The following is a 22314-nucleotide window of genomic DNA, read 5'->3' on the forward strand; positions in this document are numbered from 1 at the left end:
AGTAGCTTGAGAAAGGTTAAGAAAATAGAGCTCCTTCTGAGTCTATTTCCCTAGGAATAAATTCAAATATTGGCTTTTTTGCTAAATTTTGGGTTGTACAGTTCCTCCTTCCCTTGGAGGGGGATTCTTGGTATTCCTTGATGTTTATTTCAGAAATGAGCAACAAAACGTGTGATTCTCAATTCCAGAAATGCTTCCAATTCTCTTTAAGGTGTTATCTTTATTATGTGAAGAAACAGAGCAAATAGTTGGTATCTTAAAAGACAAAATCTGCACAACTTCAATGGAGTTTTGAACTTATGACCCCTGTACCGTATTGCTCTGACCTACCCTAGGTTGTGCTGTATTTGTACCATCTTCTTCTGTGACCAAACATGGAAACTTGTGGTCAGAACGAAGTAAAATTATGGTACCATCCAAAATAAGGAGTCCAGGCATGGATGGATGTGCCTGTGTTACCTGGCATACTGCTTTCAGATATATTGATGAGGTGCAGGCAATTTTATACTATGCTTTATTTTTCTTGCTCATCATTAGTATTATTAATTTTTAAGTGTTCGTAGTTCTTGATCTGTGTATCCAAAATGGCCTCGTGCCCAGCAGATGTGGTTTCAAGGTTTGTAATGTAGATCTTTATACTATGATGTGTTTGATTAAAGCTTTCTGCCAACATCGGGTCGGGCAGAGGGGCCATCAGCTTGCTGACACCATGAAACCAGGCTATTGGAGGGCCATTAATCTAACTTGTAGTAAGATTAACTCATCAGAGAATGTGCTTCCATTTGCTGTATTGGTTTACTTTCCTTGCAATGTATAATATAGAGACATCTGTTGGGAACAAAAGAGGGAAGATAAAAGAGCATAACTTATGTAAGTAGGAGCACATGCAAACATATTCATTGTTTATCCTACAAATGGATCCCTTCTCTCTCTTCTTTTCTGTCCTAAGCTTTATGTGGTTAAAAATTACATAAATTTATTTATTTGACTAGATTTCTCATTGTAACTTAAACCATTAATGAATTAGTTTCAAATATTCCTTTTTAAATCTGGCCATTTACTGAACGAATAGAAGAATGTTATTATCTGGAAGGGGTAGCAGGCAGATAAATTTGGTATGCATGCAACTTCCAATGATGTCCTTTAAAGCAAAGGCATAATAGCAGCTGCTGTGCAGGCGGTGCATGTTGCCAGTGGAATTTATTTCTGACCAACTGTGTACTCTTCGACTCTAAATACTCTGTCTTGAACAATTACAGCGTGTAAAGAAAAAGTGGTTGGGGGAATTATAAGGAGGAGGACTATAGGAGTGGGATAAACATAAATACAGTTTTCACTCATGATCAAGGAAGTATTTGAATCTAAATTTTAGGAGTTGAAAAAATAGCTAATTACAGATTTCTATTTTTTTATTGTATGAATGACAAAATATGGTTAATATGGTGTTTTTCAGATGGTTTAGATTTGAAGTAGATATAAATGCAAATTGTAGCAGCTTTTGATGGCACAAACGCTTTAAGTTACTTTGCAAATGTATTTGGCAAGTATATGTTTTTTATTTGTATGAAGTATGAATATAAAAAAAACCCAAACCCGTCAACTTGTTTGGAGAAGTCTTTCTTAATTATTGACAAACAAGTATCCTTCAACCCTGGATTTCATTTTTTATGTGTATTGAAAATACTCAGGATTTTGAAATGTGAGTAATTTGTAGGTGTTTACAAATACCAAGTACAGCCTTTCTTAGAATAGGATATAAAACATATTTCATTTTTTTGTTTTTTCTAAACTGGAGATGCAAGACAGAAAAACCCCTCTTGGTGATGTTGAGTCTTGGTGGTTTTGTTTTGTTTTGGTGGTTTTTCAATTAGCACGTATTAAAGCATGCTGTGTGTATTCTGGGAGAGTATCATAGGCTACCTAGGAAGATCAATTTTTTTATCTCTTACTTCCTAATACCTGGTTTTGGTATTTTGTGTATTGATACAGCTTTCCACAGTCTTGGCAGCAGCTACAGATGAAGAGAAGTGCATTAAGTCGTCTGGTTCGGATCAGTGTTGCTGGAAGATTGTTTCTTCCTGTGTATTAATGAGATCTTGCTTCAGCTAGCAGGCAGGAGCTTGTTCGTGTCTGATTATATACTTCATATATTTTTTCCAAGCTGTTCCATTGAATAATTCCAAATTCACTTGGGACGTGCTTTTGGTCTGGTCTGGTTGGGTGCGTCTCTGTCCGTGCGTCCCTAGGGTCTCACAGGTGGTAGGAAAGATGACAGTGAGAACATAAGTGAGACATGCTTCACTGCTACTTCCCAAGACTTTTTTTCCTCCCCTCTGAAGGGCTGCGTTATCCCTGTGAGGAAGCTCTTTACTAAGTGTGTTGTCTCTTTGATTTTCAGGCCAGAGCCTCAACAGAAAGCTCCCTCTGCACCTCCACCTCCACCCCCGCCCCCACCTCCACCCCTGCCGGAGCCCACCCCGCCAGAGCCAGAGGAGGAGATTTTAGGGTCCGACGATGAGGAGCAAGAGGATCCTGCAGATTACTGTAAAGGTGTGTGCAGTTCAGCAGTGCTGGTGAGGGTAAACGTTGTCATGCGAGTCCCAACTCTGGTTCTTGAGAGGTTTTTAAAGACCTGCTCTTTAATTACGAAACGTATTTATACAAAAATTATGAAAAACTGCTCACTTCAGGTTCAGATGCACAATTGTCTTCAGCTTTACTTTTTCTCTTAGCTGTAGCTTATTTATACATTTTGCAATAAATATACAAATGTTGCATCCCTGCTTTCGTCCTGATGTCCTAGTTGTAAGAATACAGAAGAAGCTTTCCTTGTTTGATGTTAGTTGCAAGAGAAACAAAAGCAACCAAACCAAACAACCCCTCCCACACTCCAAAAAGTTCTAAAATGCCTTGGTGCCTGTAACAGCATCAACTACATTTCTTTTTTTTAATCTGTATCTTTTCTTCCTCTTTTCTTACCTGCATCAGCCCAAGATGTTACATGCTTCTTTCACATGTTGTCTTTCACAGCCCTCAGCATTGTCTTGAGCCTCTACATCTTTGTTTTAGCTCTTGATTTCCTCAATTCTTGTAATTGCTTATATTAATTTTTTTTAATATCATTAAATGCATAAAAAACATGCAGTACATCAGTGCCAATACTTAAGTTTGTTTTAATGTCACTGTTAAAGATTCAAGTCTGTTCCCATTAGGGTAAAATGTATACCATACTTAGATGAAAAATCATAAATAACAGGTCTGTCAACTTTGATCTCTTTATCGTAGTAGATTTCAAGGATATGAATTTACTTTAGGAAGCATCAAAATTTTATCACTTCAGATTAATGTTTTTGAACAGCCAAAAAGCACTGTGTGCACATTGACTCTATGTGGTATTCTGTATTCCTCATATCAAGAAACAATTGCTGTGTTAAATATGATGATGTCTTCTTAATCAGAAGTTTCTGTGTAAGCCTAGAGATGTGCTATTTTAAGAATGCTGTCTCCCAGCCTGGAACAAGTTGTTTTGTATTTTCAGATTTAACAATTGAAAGTGACTATTTCATTTTGGTGTAAGAAGTTTTATTAGTATGTGATATTCCAGATATTTAAGTGGCTATAGATACTAATAGTGAAAACCAAACAGTAAATGCTGAAGTCTGCAGCAGGAAAAAAAAAACGTCGCTAAAGCATGTTTTTATTTTTTTAAAAATTATTTCTGTTATAACACATTTGTTCCTTAAGATAACTCTTTTTGTATTTGTAACATCTTCCATAAGTGAGTAAGGATTTGTTGTTTAAACATCTGTTTACTCGTAAACATCTGTATTTCCTCGAGATTAAGCATTTCAAGGCCCCCATTTAATTCTTCCCTGAAGTAAGGGCTGCATTTAATTTCAAACAACCCATTGTTGTCTGTGTTTCAGTATCTCTTGCAAAATGTCACCATCTGGAGAAGCTAGATCACAGAACAAACAAAAAAAAATAGTCGAAGTTTGCAGCCTGCGTGTAAGTTACCTGTTTAACTAGAGTCTCTCTGACCTGTAGCTGGTCAGTAGCGAGATCTGTATGTTTTTAAAATGAATTACATGTTACACTAAGAATACTTGCAAATTTCCTGCAAAATTAAAGGGAAATATCTGTATGCTTAAAGGTTCTTCTGAATCCTTCTGGTCTTGAAGCTCTAAATTGATGGATATAGCTTCTTTGGTTCATTATTTGTTTCTGCGAGAACAATGCTTTTGTTGCTCCAGTGGATGATTTACGTGTTTTCTGACCATAATTTCCTGTAAGACTGATCAGTATATTTCCTTGCTTTAGTCTGCTGGGGTTGAACTGAAGGGGAAGGATCACCATGTTGTATGAGAACCTGAATCGAATGGCCAGATGGGGATGATCTGAGGCCATACTGACTTTTTGTTTGCTCATTTTATATTCAGTATGGGGAATAAGTTGTTTGGTAAAGAATTTCAGGGATGGCTTTTAGATACATTATTTCCATTTTTTGGAGAGGTATTTTATTACTTTCATATGTTTTTCTGTTTTGGGTAACCTTACCTGTGTTTACAGAGTGGGAGATTAATATTTGGAAATTATCATTTATTACTGGAGTGTATCTTTTCTTCCTAATTTTATCTCCAAAATGGCAATCTCCCAGGATTTTTGAGTGAGACACAGAGAATACTTCATCTGTTCTTAACCCCAGTCTGAAACTTCATAGGAGGTCAATTTTGATGAGGAGTGTATTATTATTTTTTTAATGAATTCAACGTTTTACCTGTTAACTGTACTTCCCATTGCCAGGATATTTCTGTTACTAATTTTATTTTTATTTATTATTTTTAAGGATATGTTACTATGTGCTTGGCTCACATCTTCACCATGTTGCATGGTGTTTAGTAAATAGTCATAGTAGTATTTTTAATCAGGAAATTGGATTTGTTTGAATTAGCACCTGATGTGAAAGAGACAACTAACAGCCATCGGTGTAAAGCAAACTAACCTCTGTTCCTTGGGGGCTTTTTCCAGGGCCTGTTTAAATCTGTGAAATGACTTCTGTTGGTGTCACTGAATTGACATTAAATGCTTTTCAAATTTTTATTTGTTTAAGGAATGGAAATATCAAAAGTGCAACTACATGATTTTTCAAGGGGTGCTTAGACAATTAGGCTATTTTTTCTTCTTTTCTGAAAAGCCTTGAAACACTTGGAGATTTTTTTCAAGAGCCTGTCATGTCATGGATGTAATTGGAATTCTTTGCTTCTCTGATCATCTTCTTTGCCCCCTGGAGATGTCTCCCATTCATCCAGTTCACAAAGGGAATAATTCCCTATACAAACATAGAACTAGCCAGCTACAATTACCAATACATTCAGGACACATTTAGGAATAATGATCTCATTTTTTCTGACCCTCTTCCTTGAGTGCACGTAGAGCTGTGAGAGAGACATTTTTTCTGTGTGCTGCAGTAAATAGCACAACAGGTTTTTTTGTTACATTATCAGCAGTGCCACTTACACATTGTATATTTTCAAATACCAATACTGTTTTTCCAAAATTACATCATTTTTCTCAACCTGCTAATTTTGCATAGATGCTTTCTTGTTACTACTATCTAAAAATACTTTCTGTATCATTAAGAACTTAAATTTACATTTATCATAGGATGACGCCTGTGGCTTAGAACAGTAGAAAGTATCTTATGAAGTATATCTACTCAGACAATATGCTACTGCTGCTGGTATCTGTGACATATGCTGGTGTATTGCTATAATTAGCTATGACAGTGCTGTAGTGACCAAAATAACATGGCTTTTACATATATAGTATTGTTATTCTTGCAATCCCTATTTACTTTATTTTTTACTTATTTTACTAAAATAACTTATCAACCCCCAGTTTATTAACTTGACTTCAGTGTCTTTGATTTCCTCTGTTGGGTGTTCTCGCTCCTGCCTGTGATGGGAAGAAACTGTCCCAAGTTTTTGATTATTTTTGACCCTTTGAAGCACAATTATGCCAAAAGCTGTTTGCAGAGAGGCAGACTTACAAGGCAATTGTTTACCTAGACTACTCTTAGAAACATATGTTTACCTGTACTTAAGTTCTTCATTGTTGACTGTTATGCTGTTAACATGTCAAAAAAGCAAATATTTTGTTTAGTTCAAAAAAAATTACTTCTGGACATAGTTTTATATACTTTAAGGCCCACATACACCCTTCTAGCAGTGCAAAAGGCTGCATGAATTGTGAGTGTTTCCATGTACATCTGAAGCCACGTAACTGTTAAGGAATGATTTAATAGGACTAGATATTCAGGAAAATTTTAAAATGTTCCAGAAATTTTTGTATTGTTGAATTTTAAAATCTGTTTTGCAAATCATAGAGAGGTATTAAAACCAGCTATTAAATATTTTTCAGGTTTTTTTAATTATATCTGTTTGCAAAAGGAATAATTATTATACAGAGAATAGCATTTCGTACTTCTCTTTCAAATGTAATGATACATGCAGGACACAAATCAGAAGAAATGATACTGTGATAGTGAATTATGTGGAAGTGTTTTATGTAATTCTTGCTGCTAGGTCAGCAGACTTGACTCGTTGCACAAATGCAAACTTTTTTAGTAATAGAAAGGCAGAACTGCTTTATGTTGTCTCAGTGTTCCACACACATCTATCACTTCATCATCCTAGATAAAGTTTTATGGAAAGAATTTACTGAAGTGTAATTTTTTTTTTTTTTTTCATAGAATCATAAAATGGTTAGCGTTGGAAGAGACCTTAAAGATCATCTAGTTCCAACCCCCCTGCCGTGGGCAGGGACACCTCCCACTAACCAGGTTTTTCAAAGCCCCATCCAACCTGGCCTTGAACACCTCCAGGGATGGGGCATCCACAGCTTCTCTGGGCAACCTGTTCCGGTGTCTCACCACCCTCACAATAAAGAATGTCTTCCTGATATCTAATCTAAATGTCCCCTCTTTCAGTTTAAAACCATTACTCCTTGTCCTAACACTAGACTCCCTGATACAGTCCCTCCCTATTTCTCCTGTAGGCCACCTTTAGGGTACTGAAAGGCCACTTTAAGGTTTCCCTGGAGCCTTCTCTTCTCCAGGCTGAAAAACCCCAACACTCTCAGCCTGTCTTCATAGGAGAGGTGCTCCATCCCTCTGATCATCTTTGTGGCTCTCCTCTGGACCTGTTCCAACAGGTCCATATCCTTCTTATGTTGGGGGCCCCAGAGCTGGATGCGGTACTCCAGGTGAGGTCTCATGAGAGCAGAGTAGAGGGGTAGAATCACCTCCCTTGACCTGCTGGCCACGCTTCTTTTTGATGCAGCCCCGGATGTGGTTGGCTTTCTGGGCTGCCAGTGCGCATTGCTGGCTCACATGGAGCTTCTCATCAACCAAGACCCCAAGTCCTTCTCCTCAGGGCTGCTCTCAATCCATTCTCTGCCCAGCCTGTTTTTGTGCTTGGGACTGCTGTAACCCATGTGCAGAAACTTGACTTGGCCTGGTAGAACTTCATGAGGTTTACACGGGCCCACCTGTTCAGATCCGTCTGGATGGCATCCTTGTCCTCCAGTGTGTTGACTGCACCACACAGCTTGGTGTCATCAGCAAACTTGATAAGGGTGCACTCAATCCCATTATCCACGTCAGCAACAAGGTAGCACTGGTCCCTGTACTGACCCCTGAGGAATCCACTTGTTACTGGCCACCACTTGGACTCTGAGCCATTGACTGCAACTCTTTTGAGTGCGACCATCCAAGCCAGTTCCTTATCCACCGAGTGGTCCACCTGCCAAATCCATGTCTCTCCATTTTAGAGGCAAGGATGTCGTGTGGACAACGTCAAATGCTTTACACAAGTCCAGGTAGATGACGTCTTACTGCAAGGATGGTTACATAGAGAATTAAATTAAAATGTAGGGTTCTTTTTAATGTTTGTATCAGTATGGATTTGTACACGTGAGTTTATTCAGCTAAATTTCTGTACGATGAAGCTGCAATAGACTTGGACTTCATATGTGGCTGATACTGTTTCTTTTTGCAAATTAAGTGGACAGCATAATAGTCAACACTCTCGGTACATCTGTGTCCCGTCCCACCCCCGCCCTTTCCTGGAGTGGAAATCCATCCAGGTGTTCCAAAAGTGATCTGTTTTTTCTTTGAAAATTAAGGAGTGCCCACTTGGCAATGTTGAATGTTCTTACTGAGGTTGACACAAATTAGCAGTGGAAATGAAGGTATCTTGGTAGGTTTGCTAGGTGAGTTCTCCTGGCAGCTTTTCATGAACATTTCCTACCCTGAGATGGAGGGGAGGGTAGGTCTTCTCTCAAGAGGAGAGTCCTGGAACTTGGTCCTGGGCTGGGTCCTCCTGTAATGCCCTGTACTGTTCCTGAGCTAGGGCCTTCTTTGTCCTTTGCGGTTTTTTAAAATTAAAATGTTGGTGTCTGTATACCCAATGATTTACGAAATGAAATATCGTGTGTGATAGTAAACACACAATTCTCACGGGTTAAAAGTTTAAAGGTTGTTCTTGTATCTGAGTCTTCGTAGGTTTGTGCAAAATTTTCATGGAAAAGATGAAACTTCAACACCTTACTGCTAAGCTGGGGGAGCTGAGGCTGTGCTCGGTGTGTCTGTCCATGCTGCCTGTGCACATCAGACTCCTTTCCTGACCCTCTCCAGTGGTGTAAATTGTGAGGCAGGTGGCCAGGGAGGTGTGAGAAGCCAGCGCTGTGTGGCCAAGGCTTGTGCTGCCCATCTGAAATTGTTTGTTGGTGTCGCTTTGTTCAGACTGGCCCCTGCTGAGATGAATATTTGTGAGTGCTGCTTCCCTGGTGCTCTGGCCCGAGCTGTTTGAGTCTCTGCCAGTGGCATCATCACCTGCGGGAGCCTGGGCAGCTGCAGCCACGTCGGATGGGTCAGCTTTTGGTTGGGGCAGTGAGCAAACCAGTGAGTGTCTGCTCTCTGCTAAGCTTGAAGTTACACCTTAACATACAAATATCCAAGCTGTGTGTGTTTTAGAGTTTCAGTTTAGACATACTAACATCTAAAGCAATGCATTATTTAAACTTTATCGTTCTGTTGAATATGTAATCTTTATGGTTCTCTTGTACGTTGTGTTAAATTTATTAATCTGCTCCCGAAGCATTTAAGAAAAGTTCACAAATGAACTCTTGAACTTCTGTTAAGGATAAATATGTTATTAGCAAAGAAAGAATATAAATATATCCAGATTTGATGTTGCTGTACCACAGATAAAAAGGAGATAAGAGAAGTCCCTGTTTTAAATCCAAGGAATTAAGTGATAAGTTCACATTGTTGTCTTAACTGGGCACCAGTTCTAACAAGATTTTCAGGGGATTTAAAAAAAAAATATAGCAACGTAGAGAAACTAGTCTGAGGTTTTCCTAATTTTAAGTGGAGTAGTCAGTAACTAAGGATCCTGCCAAAGGACAGTTGGGCCTGATAATATGAAGGACCAGAAAGAGCCGAAGAGGTGATTCCTTGCCAGCTGCTCTGAGTCTGCTGCTGGTGATGTCCTGAGGGGGCGGTGCGTGGTGCAGCTTTATTATTTGTTTGCAATTTAGGAAAAATTTGGGATGTTGCTATTAGTGTGTTACGGTCTGAGTAATAATCTTGTGTGATCACTGTTTTCCCTGTGTTTGTCTGGGAGGAAGAATGCCTCTTAAAATACAAAGGAAATAAAATACTTCATCACACCTCCTCACACTGCCTGGAAACCTGAGCTCCAGCCTGTTCTGTTCTGTTGGCCTTTCTGCCTAATAGGGCTTTTGAGGACCTGTGTAATGGTGTACGTTAGGACTCTGCAGACTTCGGTAATTAAGAAGCAGTTCAGACAAAGCCTGTAGCTGCCTGCTCTGTCTTCTTCCTCACTGTAAAAGCCTCAGACATGAGAAAAATACCTTGCTGCTATGGGTCAGGAGCCAAGCAGAAGAGCATCAATAACGTCTGCATTGTTCTTAACATTTTCTCAGGAAGTATTTTATTGCTGCCTTTATTAGGAGAAAGCAAATGGGAATTAAAACCATCTCTGAGCTTCTGCAATCATCCAAAATATGTTGACAAGAGAAGCTTCAAATATGATAAAGAAATAATGTAGATCTTTTCTGTACTCTCTGTGAAGTGGAAGATAAGCCTGCGGAAATAGAGAACAGATGGTAATATTACCACAAATAAAAGCCATAAGAGAGAAGGGTGAATAAACTCTACAATAGTTACAGGACATGAGTGTTTTCCCTCCAGGCCAAGTAAAGCAGAAATTTTAACATTAGAGTAAAATTTTCTTTAGATTACTTATTTATAGTGCAAGACAATTTGAAGAGGAAAATTTATACTACAAGGATTACTTGAAAACCTGGGAATTATTGTTTGTTTTCTGAATATTCTTTTTCTACTCGTTTTTTCATGAAAGGAGGCTATCATCCAGTGAAAATTGGTGATCTTTTCAATGGCCGGTATCATGTTATTAGAAAGTTAGGATGGGGACACTTCTCTACAGTCTGGCTATGCTGGGACATGCAGTAAGAAAACTTATTTCTTTCCATTCACTTTTTTTCTTAATATGTTAACTTTATTTTGTTTGCAGTAACTTTTGTTTTATTTGCATGATAAATTTATGTAAATGTTTGCTATCTTTTTATGCAGAAAGATATCTGCAGTCTTATTTTGCTCATGGTAAAGGGTGTAGTTTATAAAAGCTCTCAGAAATAAGTGTAATTCTATTTGACAAATTAGCTTTGCTTTTTGAATTTGTGTGTTGTCTTGAACGTGTGAGAGTCAGCTAATGTTTTTATTTCTGTTGTAACTTTAATGAAAAAGCATAATTATACTTTGATTGAATAATAAAACATGTAGCCAAATTCCTTTTTTAAAGACATTGGCATCAAGGAGACAAAATATTCAATAAATCAGACTGTTAACAGAGTATTGTTAAAAGTTGTCTTTAAGTGTAATTTCAGTGTTTTCTGTCAGAATGCATTAGGTCATGAAATACTCTATTTAATATGTCCCAACCTTCAAAATATGTCTTTTTTCGCTCACAGCATGTGTTGACAATGTTTTTGTTCTTTTCAAGGGGCAAAAGGTTTGTTGCAATGAAAGTTGTAAAAAGCGCCCAGCATTATACAGAGACAGCCTTGGATGAAATAAAGTTGCTCAAATGTGTAAGTATCACTCATGCAGTACAGTGCTCAAAACCAATAATAATAGTAATAATGAATTTAAAAAATGTAGCGGAATATTGTTTTTAAGGTTTCTAAACTGCTGGCTTATTATGTGTTACCATGATTTCTGAAGCTCCAAAATACTGTTTACCTTCATTTGGAAAGCTAAGTAAGTAGTATTTTAAAACGAATTCTTTCCTAAAATGTCAGTGTTTACATTCTTGGTTTAGGTTCGTGAAAGTGACCCTAATGATCCCAACAAGGATATGGTTGTACAGCTAATTGATGACTTCAAAATTTCTGGAATGAATGGAATTCGTATCCTTTTGAAAACATGACATCTTCATTAAAAATGATCTACTGAGATAAGTAAGAGTTTGGTTCTGGCTTTTTTCTAGTTAGTCATACTTTACATTTGTAATGTAGAGACACCAAAATATATGTAGATGCAAAAATTGTCCAGTGTGCAGTGCACTCACTGGAGTGAAAGTAATTTAGCTTTTCTAAAAACAATGCAACATAAAAAATATATAATTCCATGAATCCTGTCATGGTCTGATAGAACTAGAGATAGTTCACTTAAAAACCGAAGTTTTACTGAAAAGATTTGTAATAACTGAGGCTTACAGGAAATATGGTTTGCTCTAGACTAGTACAGAGAGAGAACGTGTTAGTGTCATAAAGAAGCTGGTTTCTGTTTTCTTGTGGGAAGTGTGAGGGCATAGAGATTCTTCTCTTGTTTATGTGATCTTTTGGCGAGCTGTTAACCTCATTTTTGGCAAAGCTTTTAAAGATTTACCTTCAAATACTTCCTTTAAAAAAAAAAAAAAAGAAGAAAAAAAAAAGAGACAAAGTAAAATATGACTGAATATTGTTGTCAGTGAAAATTTTGGGTCTATGAATATATTTGATTTTAGAGTTGAGCTAAAATGAGTTATCCTTGCTAATTATATTAGATACTTTAGCAGCTTATTATATTACTGTGCTTTCATTTACTGTTACAACTGGTATTTATGTGTATGCTTGTTATGTCTTGGGAGCCTTAATAACAGACCTCATTGTTCATGGTACCAGCAAACAAAGAAGCAGTTCCTGCTCTAGAGAGCTTAACACTCAGTTGATTTTGGTGATGTGCCTTCAGTCTTCAGCAGATCAGGTTAAGATGCTCTTCACTGACTCTCAGTCTCTAGGAGCGGAATCTGGGAGGTGACTGTTAGTAAATCTGAATGCCCACTAGAAAGCATCCTTTCAGGGAGAAGTGTGCAGGCAGTTTTCATCCCATCCATCTGGCTCTTGACATTAGTTATGAAGCCTTTGGGTTTGTGATAAGTGAGAATGAGAGTGTGGGGACAAGTATTCTCACTTACAGAATGGAGTCTTAACTGATTTCTTTCCCTTTGTTCCATTTTGGGTTGTTTTCTGGTTGCTTCGTTGGTCAGCTAGCTTGGTAGAAAGCTGCTTAAATGTAGGTGAGGTTAGTACAGTCTGCTTTCTTCCTAGGTTTTATAATCAAATTAAAAGAAATTAAAATAAACTATACAGTTGCCAGTAGTCATTTCAACCTGAATATAAATGGTTTGTGATCAAGGAAATTGCTTAACACAGTAAGGCAAAGAACTCTGGCTAGGGTTTCTTGGTGCTGCTGTTGTGCTTCAAAAAATAGGTTTTAATTTATGAGCCAAGATGCTTATTAAGAAGTATTTTATAAATATTTATTGTCTAACTATCTTCACAAAAAAAAAAAAAAATGCTACCAAAGCTCTTCAGGTCTTCAGCTGGCAGCTATACAGTTGGAGAATAATTAAAGTCATTTTTAGAAATCGGAAATTTTGAATTACTGTTTTAATTGTAAAACAGGGAATAAGAAAATAGATTAATAACTGTACATAAAAATAACCATTATCCGTTTAACAGAACAGTTTCCCAATAATGTTCTTAAATTATTGCAAAGATTCACATGTATATATACACCTGTATTAAAGGTGAGAGCCATTTCTAAGTGTAAAGAGTAAATTTTGTTAGTGATAATATTTTGAAAGCATATCCAAACTTTTATCTTTTTGAAATATAGCACTTAAGCTGAAAAAGGCAAAAGAGACCGCATACTAGTGAAAAATAAGGGTTCAGATAGCTTTGTGTTAGCAGATTAAAACCAGACAGCTGATACTGATTTATTCTATTTCAGATTTACCTCCATGTTGAAAATTCTGGCAGTACAGAAGCTGTTTTACATGAAAGGCAAATGTTCCTGCCTTACTGAGAAGTACATTTTTCAGAAAGGTGCAATAGACAGAGTGGGCTGATACTGGACACAAATTTAAATTACAGCTAGAAGTCTGTCAAAGTCCTAGCCACCAGAGAAAATATGGTATCAAGTATCTTATGCTTTGAGTTTTCTTTTGAACAGTTTGTGCATTCTGAATTGCATTGCTTATTTGAGTAGCCATTGGTTGCACTGATTATTTGATCAACTCCTTTTTATCTTCTAGGGAAAAAAATCTTTGGTGCAGGTTCTTTTGGGAGGGAGCAGGTAACTGATTTTAATGTTTTGCTGCTATTTGTTTCCGTTTTAAAAATGTCTTATTAGTGCTGCATTAAGGCGATTGAGTTGAAGAGGTTGAGAGAAATACAGTAATTTGAGAGTTTTCCCATATTCTGCTGTTTCCAGCTTCCTTTGGGAAAGTCACTAAATATCTGTTCCTTGACTGTAATTTGAAAAAACATATGCTTGATAGAGGCTTGATTATTGGTTATGGAATACGTTTAAAAGTTATAGCAAGGCAGAAGAAAGGTTGGTGAATCCTTTGGATGGCTAATACCAGAAAATGTCATGGAGCTTCCAAACAGGGAAATTTGTTAAGAACTGTGTAACACAGAGTTTGGAATGTGCAGAGCCATTGGCCTGCATTGTGTGTCTGAAAATAGTCCTGTTTCTCCTAGGAGCTGTAATAAGTGTTTATATACAGAGGGATTTTAACAATGTGTGTTACGCTACACTAGACTGATAATTTTTTACCTATTTGTACATTTTAAAATATTGCAATTATGATTCTTTCAGGAAATAACAGAATTCCTGAACTTGGGCACTTAAGTGTTTTTTCAGTAAGTGTAGATAGTGGTGTTTGTCTGCACTGGAAACTTAATTAGAGCCTTAAAAAATGCTTAGTTCAACATAGCATTTTTAAAATAAAAGATTCAGAATATACAGCATTAGTTAAATGCCATGAAGCCTAAATGCTGCCAATCCAGAAGCAACTGAGATACATCCAGAAGTGCTCTGTGTTGATACCAGAGCCTTATTTCATTTAGTTGAACTAATCTTTAATCCTCCTGAGATTCTAAATGCTCCCGTATTGTGTGTTTGTAGATAGATAGTTACAGATACCATTTTCGTCAAGAAAGAACAGTTTTAAGTACTTAAGCCTATCAGTTGATTAATGTTATGTTTGTGCTCACTTTTGCTGCTCTGCTCAGTTTCCTCTTCTCAGACGTTCCCCAAAGCACTTTGAAGAGCATTTCATAAGGAGCAGATCTGCTGGGTGGGCTTCAGGTTTATTTTTGCTTGAGGACTTTTTTGGACATCTGTCAGGATGCTGTAGGAAGATCCTGGGGCTTCCAAGGCTGGTTTCCTAGTAGTTAAAGCACAGCTTTTCCCAAACACATTGTTGTGGGCAGTCTGGCTTACTATCCTGACCTGAAAAATGTTAACTGTAAATAAGACAACAGTCACATTTTCCCATACTTACTCGAAACGTTGAGCCTCCTCTATGTCTTCTCCCCATCCCAGTTGCCTCCCCAGAACTGAGCATGCCTTGAGTTTGTCTGAGTCCTCCCAGCAAAATGTTGCAATCTTTTTTTCAGGTAGACATAACTTCTCTTTCTTGTGGCCCTCCCTCTCTTTGTCTGCCTCTGCCGTTCCTCCTTGCATCTTCCTTCCGGGTGCCCTTCCTTTGCCTCTCAGCTATTCACTTCCCTACACCCCTTTCTCTTCTGCTTACTGGCGAGGCTTAGCACTTCTGTAAGTGCAAGGAATGGCAGGAATGTGCATTGGAGAGTCTGCAGCAGCAGTGGTCTGAAGGACTGTGGGCGGGTGTCCTACATTTCATTTCTGAGTGCTGCAGTGTCTTGCCTTTCTGAGATCTGTGTTGCTGCAGCATTGCAACTTCACTGCGTGGGCTAAGCTAATAAGCCCTGCAGAGCTAATGTGCTGTGCTCGTCCTTTTTGATGGCTTTGTGCTTTACGAGTGACTTCTGTTCATCGGATGCTTGTGTGGTAGAGTAACCAAGACTATTCCACTCAGAAGAAGAAACAGAGTTTTATAATGGTCTGAGTAGACTTGATTGATATGATTGAGAAATGACTATTCACCGTCTCCTCTAATACAGGAATTAAGGAACATGAAGTGAGATGAACAGCAATCAAGATGTTACAGTTCTTAACAGTGTACTTTGACCTGTCTTGAGACCTTTCAACTTTGGTCTAACTCTAGCATAGATGATGTAGATTTTAAAGGTTCAGTTAGCTTTATGCATATAGGTAGGTACTTAAGAAAGTAAATGCAGAAGAATTGCAAGAATGTAAATGATAGACAAAGTAAGTCTCATTTTGACATGTTAGGACAGTGACTCTAAGATCATTGCCAAGACTCTAGTTAATAAAACTTATAGAAGTTAGGTAATATTTCTCCCCTAACAGTATGGTTCCCTGTGAATGGTCTCTGAGACAGTGTCTAATTTCATCCATTGAGATTTTCCTGAAGTATCCATCAATTAATTCATATTCTGGTATTTGTATTATATGATTCTTTGCAAGGTTATAGTATCATGTAGTTCAGGTTTTAACATCTTTTTCTGATTTCCAGGGACATTAAGGTCTTTCCCAGCTCGTGTCTGAGGATTAACTCAGTATAGTCAAATTGTATAATTCCTTGCGGGAATGTTGTTGATTATAAAAATTACACTTAGCTTGGGTATCTGAATATTTTCTCAATAGAAAGGTAACTGACCCAGGTATATTAAGTGTAGAATCTTTAACTTAGGAAGCCCTTGAACCACCAATCACTGGAAGTTCCTACATCTTGTTTTTTCCTAATGCTCTTTCCTGATCATCTACTGTTGGCCTCTGTTGGTGGCCAATAGTAGATGCTGGGTCAAATTAAGCTTTTTGGCATTGAGTTTTTTGCATGTTGCTTCTGAGTTTCACATTTTCTTTGTTCCGAGTTCTTCGGTGATTGCCATTATTCTCTGCAGGTAAAACTGTAGGTGGTAAGAGTTCCATTCTCTTACTACTTCAGTCTTTGTTGTCAAGTGATTCTTAATTGAGCCTAATCAAAAAGATGTTTAGTAGGGTTCGTTTTCTAAAACACTGTTGCTTCAGTCTTCTGTTGTTAAAATCTTCTATTCGTATCATTTAAAATTTATTAGAAACTAGAGATAATAGGGCAAATCAGTACTTTGAACTGTTTCAAAGAAAAGAAAAATGAATTACCTATTTCATTGTTCAGCCTAATGCTGCTAATATGTAGAAATAACAAGATGACAAGATTTGCATAATTAACATGTTTTATTTTAATTTGTTCTACATTTGGGCACTGTTCTTGTATGTGCCAAAGAATATACCATGCTCTGCTTATTTTATGGGGAACTGTTTTCCCTCTAAACAGGGTGATGATTGCTTTAGCCAGTATGCAAACAAACATTTGAGTTGATCTCATCAACGAGTTTATTTGGAAATTATCCTTAATTAAATCCCAGATGTCTGTATGGTCTTCGAAGTACTTGGACATCATCTCCTAAAATGGATCATCAAGTCCAATTATCAAGGCCTTCCCATCCGTTGTGTAAAAAGTATAATTCGACAGGTAAGATTTGTTAATGTTTTAACTAGGTTTTTCCACCATTGTTAACAGTTTGAAGGTTAAGATGATGATATTTCAACTGAACTCTTACTAATTAATATGTAGGATGAGATAATTTTACTGGTAATCCCAAGGAAAAGGTTGCAAGAGCATCTTTCTGGATAGCCACCATTTCTGCATGCTGGGTGTTTTTTTGGTTGGTTGGTTGGTTTTGATTTGGTAGTGTTTTGTTTTTGTTTTTTAAAATCAACATTTCCCACTGATAATGGATGTTCCTAAGCTGCTTTAGAAGATAAGTATTTTTCATAGATGTAAGGATATTCATATTCAATTGCAGTTTTGGTTGACGTGTCATGCTTCTTAATAAGATCTTCTGGAAAATAAAACATCAGAACAGTAGGAAATAATGTGTTATTATTATAAAACTGAGCAAAAATTGTGTCCCTGAAAAATAGGTTCTAAAGGAAAAAACTGTTCTTTATAAATTGTTATCTGTCTGTATTTAAGTTTTTGTAGAGTTAGAGGGCTAACAAATTGAAACAGTTCAGAACATTTCACTGGGACATCTTCTTTTAAAATACGCTCTTTTGCTATACTACGAAAATCAATTTGCTGAAAGGTGATCTTTTTTTTAGCAAGGAAAAAAATCATATATATGTCTGTGATTTTGTACATAGTATTAATCTATGTGCAGTTAATACTTACAAATGACGAATGAAATATTTTGGGACTTAAGTAACTTGTATTGCCTTTATCAACATTACCTCTATTAATAAGTGATCTGGTAAAGTAGTTCCTTTTATTGTAATTATTATTGTATGTCTACTGGTGAACATCAACCTATCAACTCTTTGATCAGAAATACTTAAATAACTGATTGATGCAGTTGTTAGAATATGGTTGAAATGTTAGGTCCATTAATTTCTATACAACTAGGTTACTCAGATACTCGAAATAAAGAACTGTAATATTGCAGTGCTCCAGCCAAACTGAGCTGCCTGCTAAGAAATGGGAATGCGTGTATCTGTGTTTAACGTGTGTATAAATATCCACTGTTTTCAGTAAATGTCATTTTTTGGTTTGGATTGTTTTCGCTTTGATTGCACCGTTGTCCTGGAGTTTGGCCAGAACCTGAGAAATTGCATTGTAATTTCTTGATACACCGGATTTAAGAGCAAAGCCAGGTTTAGGAGCTCCCTGCTGCCGTTGACTCTCACCTCAGTTATGCTGCCTGTTTGCAGAAACAGGCTGTGAGCCAGGCCACTGAATGGATCCAAGCTGAAAACAAACCTTTTTGGAAGGAAGGTGAGAACTTCTGAACCCAGCTTCACAGTATCTTTGCCAACAGGCTCCTGTAACCTAGCAGAGGAGGACTTTCAGGTGGGATCTTCAGGAATGGTGACCACAGCCCAGTGAGAAGTGGGGTCAGCAAGGACAGGGACCTGAAGAGCAGAATTATGGGGGAGGCTCTCAGTGCTTTCTCTGATCGTCATGACTGGGGGACCTGACTCAAGTGGCATGTACAAATGCATACAGTGTGGGGAACAAAGGACAGGAATTAGAAATCCATACGTGGTTGCAGAGCTGTGACCTCACTGGAAGCACAAAGGTGTGATGGGAAGGCTCAGATGCCTGGCAAGCAGAAGTAGCCTGATAAAGGCCCTTTAGAAAGGATGGTCAGGAAAGAGAGATTGAGCTTAAATGTTTGAATCTTTGCCATGGAATGTGTCGGGGTCAGAGAGGAGACCAAAAAGTATGGTATGTGTCTCCTACAGGTTGCCAATGCCAGAAGTAGATAAGAAGGTTCTTATGGGGGACTTTTAACTACCTGCATATCTGCTCTGGTGGGGCACATGCAGCCAAGGACATTTCTGGAGTATGTTGAGGAAGGTTTCTCAGCATGGGGTGAGCTGTATCTCAGCAAGGAGACAGGTTGGAGTTGCACCTTGCTGGACTGGTTATGAGTAAGGAAGAACTAGTTGAAAATGTGAAGATTGATGGCTGCCTTGGCACGAAAGGGTCCTGGTAGACCAGCTGAACATGAGTGGTGGGCTCCTCTGATGACAAAAGCTAATCATGTGGTAGGCCACATTAGCAAGAGTGTAGACAGCAGAATGAGGACTCTTTTTAGCACTTAAGGACTACCTACAGTTCTGGGTTCCAAGTGCAAGACATTGGCTTATTGAAGTGAGTGCAGTGAAAGGCCACCAAGAGGATGAGGGAGCTGCAGCATATGTTGTGTGAGAGGTCTTGGGAGAACTGGTTTGTTCAGTTCTAAGAAGAAAAGGCTAATAAAGGGGAAAAACTTTTGATGTCCTCAGCACAGATAGAGAAAATGGAGCCAGACTTCTCTTGTCGATACACAGAGATAGCACAAGAAGCAATGTGCGTGAGTTACATAAAGAGGAATTCTGGTAGTGAGGGTGGTCAGGCTCTGGAGCAGGTTGTCTACAGTGTTATGCAGTCTGCATCTTAGGAGATAGTCAGAAATGAAGTGGATAAAGGCTCCGAGCAGGTTGGTCTCCTTTTGAGGTTAGATACAACTTTGAAACTAGTATGGCTTAAGACAGGGAGGGTTTGAATCACACAATCTTCCAACCTAAATTACTCTTTGAAGTTAAGCAAAGGTAAAAAGTCCAAGTAATTCAAACACTCGATAGCTGACAAAAGAGGAACAGGTTAGTCCTGAAAGATGAAAAAGGTTTAATTTTTGTGATGTTGGAATGAACTGTTTGGACTAGTAAGAATGGCATAGACTGGTAAGACTTCCAGATTGTTGATATCATTAAGGATATACAGATCCTTATTCTTTCTTCTACTCAGACAAAACTTTTGCCATACGTTCTAAAAACTTATTTATGAAACTTGAATATGAAACAATTCAGTTACTGCACTGATGTTACTGTACAGCGAACAGTTTTGTTTCAGAAAGTACTATAATTCCATGCTACAATTGAAAATGAATTTTTTATGCTATGATTTGGAAAATATGTTTTCAGTTTGTGAGTACTTTTGAGCATTGGGACAAAACCAGGCTTATTTTAAAATGCAGCTGAGACTTGAGTTTCTTAGTAAGAAATTTCATTTCAGTTTTAAGCAGTTTTTTTCCCCCAGGCTAGAGTTGTATGAACTGTCATGCAAGAGAAGACCCTGCAGAATTTAAAAAAGGCCTAGTTGCTGCAGTTTCATTTATTTAATTCTGGAATCCTTACTTTGGGTTGTAAAATGTATAGCATCAGTTTGTTTTGAGACGATCATGTTCTGAAACAGATGCTGAAACAAGCATCGTGTATTTGATCAATAAAAATTTTCACTTCTGCTTTGATCTACAGGATAGTAAATTATCTGTTTATTGGGTCGATATGATATTGTCTCCTTGAAAGAAAAAGAAAGAAGAAAGTGAATATTAATTAGAAACTGCAAATTATGAGAGTTTCTTGATGTGAAACTAACCATGTGACCTTCACAAGGGAAAAAATACAGCCTTCTAATTTACATTTTTGATTGTAGTAAAAGGATCTGTCCTCATTTTTCAGAGTCACAATACTTTACCTGTTTCACGTTTTTCCTTTTCCAGTGTACAAATAAATTAAAAACTTAGGAGTGTTTTCCCTGTTCTCCATCTCAGAGCACAATACAAAGCATGTCCATGTAGTATACATTTCCTTAATGGTTTAGTGGTATAATATACCAGTTTTTAGGATGAAGCAGTTTGATCAACATTTTAAGACAGCTGAGAACATTCTCTTCTAATTATGAAATTCTAGCAGAATGGTCCTTATGGTAACACGTGGAACTGACTGGGATTCAAAAAAGTACTCTGGGGTTTTTTTGATTTGGGGTTGGGGTTTTTTGTTTGGTTTTGGGGTTTCTGTTTGTTTTGTTTTTTAAAAAAAGATTCTTCACCCAAATTAAAGACAAAGCTGTCACCCTAACAATGTTACTTAAAAGAGGGAAAGGGTATCTTTTTAAAGTGGGATTAAAGAGAGTAGATTTTTCAAATCTACTCTCACATTAATTCTATTTCTACATATTTCATGGGAACAGATATTTTTTCTTCTTAATGTTTATGGCTTTCAGTGTACTCTGGAATCTTTTCTTTTTCTTGGCCTCAGAATTACAGCCATTCAGTGGTAATGTGTAAGACGGTCTGTAGTGTATTGGGGAGGGAAGAAACTGTTATAATCCCTCTTCATGTTGGTATTGCTGTTAATGCATCTTCTAAAAATTGAAGTCAGTTAACCACTAACTACTTTCCCAGTATAAACCAATCTTTCTTTAACGTTTCTTACCTTGAGACATACTGTATGTTCTTCCAGTTGCTTTGGCAAGTAGTCAAGCACATTTTGGATCTTCAGGAAAAAAATTCAGATTACCAAAAATGCAACAGTTTTTAGGTGTACCATTGGCACTGGCACTGAGTCCTGCTCAAGTGAACTTTCAGTTTTTATATAGGCATATAAAGAAAGCTTTTCAGAGAGGTTGCTGTTCAGTCTAGCTCCAGAACTGGAGAAAGCAGAGCCGTGCACTCGAGGTGTTTCTAGGATGCATTAGCCTGAGCGTAAATATCATACATATGCTACTGCTCCTCTTCTCTTATCTGAGCTACCTTGTGTGCTGAATGGATGTTCTGGTTCTGCCACTAGCTCAGGACTGGGTGGTAGACTAATGTATTTGTATTCTGTTACTGCTGGTTTGAACCAACATGTTTTGCTTTTAAAATTCACCCTAACTAGTTATGTCTTAAAGGATCCTGAGAGCAAGGAGCTTGCTAATTTATTTACAAAATACCTAGAAAAGCAGGATGTTCTTGTAGCTGGAGCTCTTGAGGCTAGAGGTCTGTTTCCTGCTGTAGAACATTTTCAGAGTGATAGCTTGGTTTAGACTGTTATGTTATTCTTTACTGAATAATTTTAATTGTAATTCCACAGTTTCTCATACCTAGGTCTTACCTAAAATACCTATAAAATGACACAAACTATTGTTTTCCTGTTCCAGTCAGAATTTGAGAAATTTTTTCATTGTGTTAAAATAATGTTTTAATTTTTGTCTCACAATGCATTTTTAAGACTTTGGATATGCAGGTTTGATATGAGCTAACAAAATTTAGCCTGCAGAGAGTATGAAAGACTAATGGAAAAATACATATGACAAATACACGTAGACAAGTCCTTATATGACATCTTGGTCACATTAAAAGCTGAATTACTGTTGGAATTCTAAGGAAAACTATAGTTAGCATTTCATCTCAACAACACAT

At 37.5% G+C, this 22314-nt stretch overlaps 1 protein-coding gene across 4 annotated transcripts in view; it reads left to right on the forward strand.

Moving 5' to 3' along the window:
- SRPK2 (SRSF protein kinase 2) overlaps positions 1 to 22314 on the forward strand; it is a 147937-nt gene that overhangs the window by 98196 nt on the left and 27427 nt on the right. For all 4 annotated transcript variants that reach the window (XM_074144434.1, XM_074144436.1, XM_074144435.1 and 1 more), the window contains 5 exons: positions 2399 to 2550; positions 10446 to 10554; positions 11109 to 11196; positions 11427 to 11514; positions 16951 to 17057. In XM_074144434.1, coding sequence (XP_074000535.1) covers positions 2399 to 2550; positions 10446 to 10554; positions 11109 to 11196; positions 11427 to 11514; positions 16951 to 17057 — 544 coding nt within the window. The remainder of the gene's footprint in view (positions 1 to 2398; positions 2551 to 10445; positions 10555 to 11108; positions 11197 to 11426; positions 11515 to 16950; positions 17058 to 22314) is intronic.

The sequence above is a fragment of the Numenius arquata genome, chromosome 2 (genome assembly GCF_964106895.1).
Source record: "Numenius arquata chromosome 2, bNumArq3.hap1.1, whole genome shotgun sequence".
Taxonomy (NCBI): Eukaryota; Metazoa; Chordata; class Aves; order Charadriiformes; family Scolopacidae; genus Numenius; species Numenius arquata.